The sequence below is a fragment of the Salvelinus sp. IW2-2015 genome, linkage group LG14 (assembly GCF_002910315.2).
Source record: "Salvelinus sp. IW2-2015 linkage group LG14, ASM291031v2, whole genome shotgun sequence".
In the NCBI taxonomy this organism is placed as follows: Eukaryota; Metazoa; Chordata; class Actinopteri; order Salmoniformes; family Salmonidae; genus Salvelinus; species Salvelinus sp. IW2-2015.
Window position 1 is genome coordinate 28,451,645 of NC_036854.1, and position 11,953 is coordinate 28,463,597.

The 11,953-nt window shown below is 43.4% G+C and overlaps 1 protein-coding gene across 1 annotated transcript in view; it reads right to left on the reverse strand.

Annotated features, from left to right (window-relative positions):
• Nucleotides 1-862: 862 nt before the first annotated feature.
• hs6st1b (heparan sulfate 6-O-sulfotransferase 1b) overlaps nt 863-11,953 on the reverse strand; it is a 100,785-nt gene continuing 89,694 nt past the window's right edge. The window contains exon 2 of the mRNA XM_024000139.2: nt 863-3,646. Coding sequence (XP_023855907.1) covers nt 2,935-3,646 — 712 coding nt within the window. The 3' untranslated portion in view covers nt 863-2,934. The remainder of the gene's footprint in view (nt 3,647-11,953) is intronic.

An 11,953-nucleotide genomic window follows, 5' to 3' on the forward strand; every position in this document is an offset into this window, starting at 1 on the left:
GGACCACTGATGGCTGTTCAGATCAGACAGTTCTGTCTTTTCTATAGGGTTTCTGTAATATAGTTGGTTTTCCTTTCTCAGTGTGCTGTTAGACTTAAATACATGGAAACCGGAAATTGTCCCTTTTTTATTTCCTAGATAATAACATTGGATATTTTAACGGTATATTGACTGCCAAACTGGAAATGTCCCCGGTTTTCATATCAGAAATCTGGTCACTTTACTTTTAGGAATCAAAGTTTTGAGATAAATATTATTTAAAAAGTCACAGAGGGCTATTGCAAGAACCTACTTACGATAATTTCCCAGTTAATATCCATTGGCAGTTTTCAGAATTTAAACACTTTTTGGAGTTTGAAATTGGCATCCAACATGGAAATGAATAACATTTAAAGTATATAAAAAAAAAAAAAATCTTATAAAAATTCCCCTAAAAAAGGTACATTTTAAGCTCAAATAATGCAAAAAAAAAAAATACAACTACAAAAAAAATGGTCATAAAAAAGTTTCCCAGCCAGACAAGGATTGTCCTGACTTTCAAGAATCCCTGAGATAATTTCCTGCTATTATACACATTTTGCCATGAGGTTAAGAGAAAGTCATTTTAAAGCTAACTTCCTGTAATAAAAAAAAATTATGTTATAGCTTATGTGATTTCACATGCTATCGTGGGGGGGGGCCCTCCCCTCCACGTCTATTCCCCTCCACGTCTATCTGTCCATGGCAACGTGCTGTGCAGTTTTCTGGATGCTGTCTGCTCCATTCTGAGTACAAACAAGATAGAAAACAAACGACAAATACAACAAATGCAAACAGGACAACAAACAATGGATGACAAGAGGAATAAGAGCAGAGACTCAAATACAAAGAAATATCTTATTTTTTATTGTTGAATAGAAGATCCAATCTGCTTGAAGAACAGAAATACTCACAGCAATAATACAATATGGGTAAAACCAGACCAGAGCCCATTTAGAAATGTCCCACTTCACTAAATTCTCTTGTTCTCTCATTCTTTTGCTTTCTCTTTATCTCACACGACTGCACGCACACACATACACTTCATTCTGTAACGATTTGTCTAATCCATAGCTTCGTAATCCATCTTCCCCAAAGCTATCTTTCTCAAGTAAGATAAAAATACTTTGCATTAGAGAAGTCTCCTGCTACCAATCATTATACCTCCGTCCCGGAGAGGATTGGACATCATGTAAGTAGTCGTCACTAAAACAAACATTCTGTTCTTGATGAAAAGACAGGCATTCGCAGGATCTGCACACACTGGTCCAAATTTCCTTAATAATAATGCATTAGCATCTTAACACTCCCCAAGCAATTAGTCTTGGGTCTGTTTTTAGTACTGGCTATGCCTGTGGGACTACAGTTTGTTGATGTTGGATGGGGGACTTTGGGAATTTAATTTTAAATAGGATAGTTATGAAGGTTCCATATACACCAGTATTGATTGATGAGGGTTATATCATGTCCAGACACATTCTGTTAGAATGTTAATTAAACACAGTTTACCAGGGGATCATCATATTCCAGTTTACATAAACATTGTATTATTAACAAAAAGAGCTTATGGTTGACAAGTGGCTGTGCATTCTTCACCCCTTTAGTATGGAACCTGTTGTATGTTTTTACATTGTTTTATAATGCCCCAACAGATGCACATCTTGAGGAGCATGGCAAACTCAATGGATAATCCATCCATTATACCCGTGTATTGTAGTTCTGGTTTTAGGTGACACATTTGATCCCAATCAGAAGGAAATGAATTGAGCATGAAAGCTCAGAAACAAATGGACGCACACACACACTTACAATACACACACTTACACACATGCACACACTCACAGAAGTTTTATTTTGTACAAGTAATTAGACAGTGTTTCCTGTTTCCCCTTCAGTGCGAGACCCTCGGTCGGTCTCCTGTTGAGCATCCATTGTTGTATGGAGGTTGTGGTCAGAAATGTTCCTGAACAAACCTTTGCCTTCTCATTCAATTCTGTACATCTCCTTTAGTGTACAGATCACAGTACAACGGGCAAATGAAAATACATCGGAACCAAAGAGACTGGCCTCTTCACACGACATTGACAAAATGGTAAAAACATACAAGTGTAAAAAAAAATAAAAAAAATAATCCATAATTTCTATTAAGATACAGCTCTAAACTTTGATAGCAAATGTTAGTAACCTTTCAGCAAATGGATGAGTATGTTATGACAGATTTTTTAAAAGTCACCATCATGACTTTTATAACTTACAAGTGTCAAACTGTATATCAAGCCGAGCCAAAGTCTCTCACATTGGAAAAATATGTATTTCAAATGATCAGAAAGCAATTTAATAAATAAAAAGATGGCTCGTCAGAAATGTCCAGTACAGGTAATCTCCCATCTCACTGCTTTGCAATTCCTTACAACAACATATTAAGCACATATGTTATTCTGATGGGCCAAGACATAGAACGGAAAGTAAAACAAGTTTGTTTACTTTGTAAAGGAATTATCTGTCATTTTTATTTGGCTCCATTGGGAATCTGAGTAGAGACAGTTGTTGCTCCCATAACTCCAGAGTGTGACTCAGGTTTATCATGGGCTTCCAATCACAAAGCCCCGTGACTCAGGTATATAATGGGCTTCCAATCACAAAGCCCCGTGACTCAGGTATATCATGGGCTTCCAATCAAAGATCTGACCTCTCCACATAGCTGGAAGTGATATCATCTGGTTCGCAACCCACAGCTCGCCTCATGCAAAGTCCGTAGGTAAGCCACTGCAGCACCAAATCCTCTGCAACTTTCTTCCTCCCGAGCCACAAGTGCCAAATCTCACCTTTCCTAAACATTCACTCTGATGCAACCTCACCATACCAGACAATGGGGAGGTCAGGAAAGTGGGTGGTTGGGGTGGGATGGGATAGGGGCTACCACCTGTTAATTATGTGGTTCATGTAGTCCTCTGTGGGCAGCCTGGCTGTCCCCTCGCCCCCCACACCACCCTCCTCTCTGAACAATTCCCGGGGGTCCAGCCCGTGACTCCGAAGCGCCAYGCGGTGCGCACGTCTCTCCAGCTGCCGAGTGTACTGGTAGCGCTGCTGGAAGAGGTCGCGGGCGTAGTCGTACAGCTGCATGTCCAGGTCGTTGAGCTCCTCGATGCGCGCCACCGTGTCGTTGTCCAAGTCCACTCCAGCCGCCCGCGTGCTGTTGTACTGCACAAAAGGCCGGATGAAGCGCAGTCGGAAGGTGCGCTCGAACAGGAACTGCGTCTTGCGCTGATACTCCGTCAGACCGAAGAAGGCCATGTCGCGCAGGTTCTTCTTGGCCGACTCCAGGAGAAGTTGCGAGCGCCGCTTATCGGGCACGGTGGAGAGGTTGTAGCAGCCCACCAGGCTGAGGTCGGCGAGCATGCGCACCTGCCGGTTGTTGGCCAGGTTGTAGGGGCAGTCCATGAACTGCTGCAGGGTGCAGCCTGACCAGTCCGTACCCTCGTAGCAGGGCGGCAGCTCCTCGGGCGTGGGCGTGCGCCCGTCGCACATGTGGAGGGACGTCTTCCAGGTGGCGCCGCGCTGCACGTGGCGCCACTCACTCAGGTAGCGTGACACAGGGTCCCTCAGCAGGGTGATGTAGTAGAACTTCCTGCAAAACACAACAGAGGAAAACCACTTCATGAAAATATCAATACAGTGATATCATACAAAAAATGTAAAATGACTGATGACTGACCATGATCAAATCTGTTTTTGCTAGCTTAACTCAACATGAGATGAACTATGGAAGCCTTGAAGGATCAACAGTGACCACATAAGATCTCCGTAAGCATTCTACAGACCACTTGAAGTTTTGTCAAAGACCGAAGTGAGTTGTGAAGAGCACACCTGTGAAATATATAGTATACATATACTCTATAGGGGGAAAAAGACATTGAAGAATCAGGTGTACTTTGTGTCATCACAAATCACTGCTGTGAATGTTGACATTGACGGAGGTTTTGATGTTTTGGGGACATTATCGTTGGAGCTTAACCGGATCGTCGCTAACATTCCAGACCTCAGGGACTACGATGGGGCCCAGACCAGAGACCTGGATTGAAGCATAATCATCTCCAGAGAGAAAAAAACATTCCTCTGCATCTGTGTAATCAGAAATACCTGTCGTGTAAAGAGGCCTGACCTCGCCGTGTTATTCTACTGCACTGCAGCCAGACAACGGGAAATGCATTCCAGCTCCAGGGGGCAGTCTACGTATGGATTTCTGTTGGCCAACCATGACCTCACCATCCATACCCCCGCCTGCATAACTCTATTCCCCGTTACATACCAGATGAACAAACCACTTCAGTATTCCAACCATTAGACTCCACTGTCTGGCCTGTACATTGAAATTCAATCTGACTGTGGAGAAACAGCAGAGGGTCATTGCTTTTCCAAAACAGATCCTGGTAATATGATTTGAGTTAGAGAGCCGGAGAGAGGGTCCGATAATGATTCAGAGTGATCCCTACACTCTTATCTCCATTGGCGGGGTCATAACACAACCTTTAAACAGAGACAGTGGGGACAGTGATGCCAAGTGAAATTCAAATCAACAGTAGAGCCAACGGCTTCTTTGTTTCCACCCCTGGCTGTATTTTGAGAGAGACAGTGAGGCAACAAGGCAGCCATTTTGTGCCAGGTAACTGAGATGGGGAGAAGAGTTGCCCCTTTTTCTATTTTCCCTCCACTCTGAGGCATTTTGACAGGTGCAGGTCAAAAAGACTTTGAAGGGTTACTTTGGGACACTTACTCTTCTTATTGTCTCTCAGAGTCCAGTCACGCCAACCCCTGTCAAGTATCAGTGTAGTAGTCATGGTTCAAGACTTCCAGTTTTGAATTCTAGGCCTTTGGGGTATTTGGGATTCTCGGGAAACAAGTGGAAATTCCAGGGTATTTGACCGCATTAGCAAATTATTGTGTAACTAGAGGGATTCGAGTGTGGATAAGATGACATTCCCATGTTGGGAAACACAAGAACTGTTAACTTAGTTTAAAGTAGTTCATTCCCTTTAGCATAGAGATGCACAAAACAAAAGCCTCTGAAGTGAAAGTATCATTTAGCATCCCACCTCACGTCCCTGCCAGGCCCCCTGCTATGACTAGAGAATATAGGAGAGGGAACTAACACGAGGGGGGAATAAGAGCAGTTTTTTGATGAATAGCTGAGCTGGATTGGGGAGAAATGAAGTCTGGAGGTGGGTTACATGTGGGAGTTCTGATCTCATTACAAATTAGCGCTCAGCTCAGTCAACATTGCAAGCGAGTTGGAGAGTACGACACGGCAGGATCCACCCTCTGGGGGGCCTTCACTACACCAGCACACCTGACAGAATGAGATATGATGGGCCTGGAATCAGTGGCTAGGGGGGGGAGAACGTGAGAAGTGAGGTGGGTGAGAGAGGGAGTGGGGGAGAACGTGAGAGAGGGGAGTGGGGGTGAGAGAGGGAGTGGGGGGTGAGAGAAGGAGAACGTGAGAGAGGGAGTGGGGGGGTGAGAGAGGGAATGGGGGGTGAGAGAGGGAGAACGTGAGAGACGGAGTGGGGGGGTAGAGAGGGAGTGGTGGGTGAGAGAGGGAGTGGGGGAGAACGTGAGAGAGGGAGTGGGGGTGAGAGAGGGATGGGGGAGAACGTGAGGAGTGGGGGTGAGAGACGGAGTGGGGGTGAGAGAAGGAAAAACGTGAGAGAGGGGTGGGGGGTGAGAGAGGGGTGGGGTGAGGAGGGAAATGGGGGGTGAGGAGAGGTAGAGAGGAGTGGGGGTGAGAGAGGAGAATGGGGTGAGAGAGGGGACGTGAGAGAGGAGTGGGGGAGTAGAGGAGGGAGTGGGGAGAACGTGAGAGAGGGAGTGGTGGGTGAGAGAGGGAGTGGGGAGAACGTGAGAGAGGGAGTGGGGGTGAGAGAGGGAGTGGGGGAGAGAACGTGAGAGAGGATGGTGGGTGAGGAGGGAGTGGGGGAGGAACGTGAGAGAGGGAGTGGGGGGGTGAGAGAGGGAGTGGGGGGTGAGAGAAGGAGACGTGAGAGAGGGATGGGGGTGAGAGAGGAATGGGGGGTGAGAGAGGGAGAACGTGAAGAGAGGGGTGAGAGAGGGAGTGGGGTAGAGAGGGAGTGGGGAAGTGAGAGAGAGAGAGCTTCCCGACCCAGCCTAGCATAGAGCGGCTCTGTTACAAAGCTGACAAGATGGATGCAGCCTGCTAATACACCCATCCCATTATAATACTGGGAGTTTCTCTTGTGTCTGATCCCTTTTTCTCTAAGAGTTTTCACTAAACACAAAGCTGTTGGATTTGAGTGTGTGTCTCTCTATCTTTGCACACGCACACAGCTCTCATTCACTTAGGCCCACACACACCACACACACACACACACACAACACACACACACACACACACACACACACACACACCACACACACACACACACACACACACACACACACACCACACACACACACACACACACACAACACCACACGAGCTCTCATTCACTCAGGGACACACACACACACGGGCAACTCTGCACCACTGTTGATGGATGGGCCCCACACTGGCAGAATGTATCAGCCGGAAATGCTGACTGTGCTATTCTAACGGGATAGCAATAACGATCACAATTTTCCACGAGATTGTTATTGCAAAAACATGACAGCGGCTCACAAGATGAGTTTTAAACACAGAACAGGGAGTATTAACCACAAAACCGCCAGCCATCACTGCACATACAGCACCTGTATACAGCACTAGTTAGGAGGATGTCATAACAATGCCACTTGATTTACATCCCATTCATTTTTAAGACGCTCTTATCCAGAGCAACTTACAGGAGCAATAAGTGCCTTGCTCCTGGGCACATCGACAGATTTGTCACCTAGTCAGCTGGGGGATTCGAACCAYTGACCATTCGGTTACTGGCCCAACGCTCTTAACCACTGGGGTACATTCTATGAATACTGGCAGTATTCATAGAATGTCACGTTGAATCACTGAGAACATGTATTAATTAGTTATACAGTAAATGTCAATGAAGTCACATACAGGGACAGATTTGGTTTAAAAGCCTTCCTGAGTCAGTGAGTACTGAAATATATTCATCCCTAACCTTAACCCAGTCGTTGCATATCAACAGAGGGCAGGTGATAGTTGTAGCATCTACAGAATATATTTAGGGGACTATCCAAATAAAATAAGTAGGGCCCTATTTTCTTAAACACTATTAGTGGATTTGGTTATTTCAGCCACACCCGTTGCTGACAGGTGTATAAAATTGAGCACACAGGCATGCAATCTCCATAGACAAACATTGGTAGTAGAATGGCCCGTACTTGAAGAGTTCCGTGACTTTCAACGTGGCACCGTCATTGGATGCCACCTTTCCAACAAGACAGTTGGTCAAATTTCTGCCCTGCTAGAGCTGCCCCGGTCAACTAAGTGCTGTGGAAACTTCTAGGAGCAACAACGGCTCAGCCGCAAAGTGGTAGGCCACACAAGCTCAGAACGGGATCGCTGAGTGCTGAAGCGCGTACCGTGTAAAAATAGTCTGTCCTCAGGTGCAACACTCACTACTGAGTTCTAAACTACCTCTGGACAAGAACTGTTTGTCGGGAGCTTCGTGAAATGGGTTTCCATGGCCGAGCAGCCGCACACAAGACTAAGATCACCATGATGCTAACCGTCGGCTGAAGTGGTGTAAAGCTCGCCGCCATTGGACTCCGGAGCAGTGGAAACTTGTTCTCTAGAGTGATGAATCACGGTTCACCATCTGGATGGACTAATCTGGGTTTGGGGGATGCAAGGAGYACGCTACCTGCCCCAATGCATATTTCCAACCTTAAAGTTTGGTGGAGGGGGAATTATGGTATGGGGCTATTTTCCATGGTTTGGTCTAGGCCCCTTAGTTCCAGTGAAGGGAAATCTTAACACTACAGCGTACAATGACATTCTAGACGATTCTGTGCTTCCTACTTTGTGGCAACAGTTTGGGGAAGGCCTTTTCCTGTTTCAGCAAGACAATGCCCCCGTGCACAAAGAGAGGTCCATACAGAAATGGTTTGTCGCGATCGGTGTGAAAGAGTTTTACTGGCCTGCACAAAGCCCTAACCTCAACCCCATCGAACACCTTTGGGATGAATTGGAACACCGACTGTGAGCCAGGCCTAATTGCCCCACATCAGTGCCCGACCTCACTAAGGCTATTGTGGCTGAATGGAAGCAAGTCCCTGCAGCAATGTTCCAACATCTAGTGGAAAGCCTTCCCAGAAGAGTGGAGGCTATTAAAGCAGRGACCATTATTTTGGAATGAGATGTTGGACAAGCAGGTGTTCATACTTTTTGTTTGGTCATGTAGTTCATTCATCAGATAGCAAAGTTGGCCTTATTGTACATTGCTGTGTTACTATTTGTTTATGGTCATTAGCAGTGTACACATGATCCCCGTTTTATCTTCAAGACGCCAGCAATTTGAAAAAGTAGATTGTGCTGACTTATTAGCGCAACATCCATGTCGTAGTTTAAAAACAATAACGTCATATCTTAATTCTGGCATCTTTATGGACGTTCGCCATTTATAATTAGGTAACACCGACTCATAGGTTCTTATGTGCTAGTAGTAGTCAAACAATCCTCTAACAAACATGCTAGCAGACACTCATTAATAAACACGTCCACCAAAAAAAGAGGGAAAAATCTTTGCTTGCTTTATTGACTTTAATTTCTCTAGGGTATCGGGCAGCATTCGGAATTTTGGATGAAATGCCTGCATCTCGGGCCCAGAAGATATGATATGCATATAACTGGTAGATTTGGATAGAAAACACTCCAAAGTTTCCAAAACTGTTAAAATAGTGTCTGTGAGTATAACAGAACTGATTTGGCAGGCAAAAACCTGAGAAAAATCCATTCAGGAAGTCGTATTTTTTTTGGTTTTGTAGTTTTCTATTCAATGCCATTACAGTATCCATTGACTTAGGACTCAAATTGCAGTTTCTATGCACTCCACTAGATGTCAACAGTCTTTAGAAATTGTTTCAGGCTTGTATTCTGAAAAATGAAGAAGTTAGAGCAGTCTGAACGAGTGGACCCTAAAGTGTCACAGAGCTTTTTCATGCGCGAGACCAAGAGAGTGCCTTTCTTGTTTACCTTTTAAATTGACAACGTTATTGTCCGGTTGAAATATTATCGATTATTTAGGCTAAAAACAACCTGACGATTGAATATAAACATAATTTGACATGTTTCTATGAACTTTACGGATACAATTTAGATTTTTTTGTCTTCCTGTTTTGACTGAGTTTGAGCCTGTGGATTACTGAAGAAAACGCGCGAACAAAACGGAGGTTTTTGGATATAAAGAGACTTTATCGAACAAAAGTAACATTTATTGAGTAAATGAATGTCTGCTGAGTGCAACCATATGAAGATCATCAAAGGTAAGGGATTAATTTTATCTCTATTTCTGACTTGTGTAACTGTTCTACTTGGCTGGTTACTGTTTGTAATGACTTGTCTAGTGTGCTATGTTCTCAAATAATCGTAAGGTATGCTTTCGCCGTAAAGCATTTTAAAAATCTGACACCGTGGTTGGATTCACAAGCAGTTCATCTTTAAACCTATGTAAAATATGTTTTGTTTTCTGAATTTTTATAATGAGTATTTCTGTATTTGAATTTGGCGCCCAGCAGTTTCACTGGCTGTTGAAGAGGTGGGACGCTAACGTCTCACGTGCCCAAGAGAGGTTAAAAAAGCATTTGATTCTATCTGATGCTATATGCTGATGACTTGGTACTTCTATCACCAACCAAAGAAGGTCTTCAACAGAACCGTAATATTCTATAGCAATATTATCATAATTGGGCCCTGGCAGTAAAAAAAAKKAAACAACATAAATCATGATTTCCCCCCAAAAAACAGATGTCAGAAACACAAATATAAATTCACCCTGAACAACACCATAATTGAACATACAAAAAAGTACACATACCTTGGTCTGACCATATCTGCARCAGGAAACTTTAATATGGCAGTGAACGCACTCAAAGAAAAAGCCTGCAGAGCATTGTATGCAATAAAAATGAAATTATTCAATATCAACATCCCAATTAGAATTTGGACCAAAATATTTGACAATGTAATCCTACCKATAGCTCTTTACGGAAGTGAGGTTTGGGGGCCATTCAATAAACTGGACTTTAAAATGTGGGACAAACATCCAATTGAAGCCCTACATGCAGAATTCTGTCGTAAAATTCTACAAGTACAGAGATATACACCAACTAATGCATGTAGGGCAGAATTGGGCCCCTTTCCAGTAGTAATGAAAATACAGAAAAGATCATTAAACTTTTTTTGGCTACATCTAAATTCAAGTCTGCAATTTAAAGCACTTCAAACCCAAGAGCTGAGCCCAGAAACAAGCCCTCTCAYTCAGCTGGTGTTGGACCTAACCAACCAAGCTGACACCAGCACTGCTTCAAAAGAAATCATTCAAATAAACAAAATCATGAACCAATCAAAGGACTCATATTTACAACATTGGAAAAACGAAACAAAATCCCAAAGCCGACTAAATTGCTATCTGACCCTAAACAGAGAATATGAATTGGCTGATTATCTCTACTCTGTCAGAGATACGAAGCAGAGACAGATCCTTACCAAGTACAGGCTGAGTGACCACCAAATTGGCAATAGAAACCGGCAGACYTAAAAAGACATGGCTACCCAAAGAGGAGCGTGTATGTGGTCACTGCACGACAGGGAGGTAGAAACAGAGATGCACTTTCTCCTTTACTGTGATAAATATTCCTCACCAAGAGATTCATTATTCACAGAAAAGACTACATTTATTCCACATTTTAACTTATTAAACCCAGAGGAAAAACTAAAAATACTCATGGGCAAAGGAGCAATGGCTCCTCTTGCAGCCAAATATGTATTTGCCTGCAATAGTCTGAGTGACACCGAATAATAACATCTACATAGTAAACAGTAACTTACTTATTATTACTATTGTTATTATTATTGTTATTATTATTATTGTTATTATTATTGTTATTATTATTGTTATTAATCATTCCAAACAGTAGTGGTATGGGTGGTGATGGTAATGATAGCAGTTTAATGATGGTGATGGTAGTAGTAATGATGATGGTAGTTGTAGTACTGATGTAATGGTGAAGATGACAGTTAGTTATAGTTTCATTTTCCATGTTTGGCTTTTCKTATTTATTACATTTCTACTATATTGTTGTTATTTTTGTATTAATTTTGTATTATCATTTACCACCATTTTATATTATTATTTGTTATTGTTTACAATTTTATTACAATGTATATTGTTTACATTGTTGCTTTGGCAATATTGACAATGCTTTTCATGCCAATAAAGCAGCTTGAATTTGAGGGAGCGAGAGAGAGAGAGAACTACCTCCTCTCTTTCCCCCAGATCACACTGAATACCCTCCTCTTTCCACATTACCACCTTTCCCCAGATCACACTGAATACCATCCTCTCTTTCGACATTACCACCTTTCCCCAGATCATACTGAATACCCTCCTCTCTTTCCACATTACCACCTTTCCCCAGATCACACTGAATACCCTCCTCTCTTTCCACATTACCACCTTTCCCCAGATCATACTGAATACCCTCCTCTCTTTCCACATTACCACCTTTCCCCCAGATCACACTGATACCCTCCCTCTTTCCACATTACACTTTCCCCAGATCACACTGAATACCCTCCTCTCTTTCCCATTACACCAATATTCCCTCCAACTTTTTAATCTCGCTCTGTCACCCCTCTTTCTCCATCTCCTGCCCATCTTCCCATCTCTGTTGTTGCCAGAGCACATTGGTAAGAGGCCAAGTGGTTCCAACAGTCACGGACAGTCCTGACACCTGATGGGGGGGGGGGGGGGGTTAT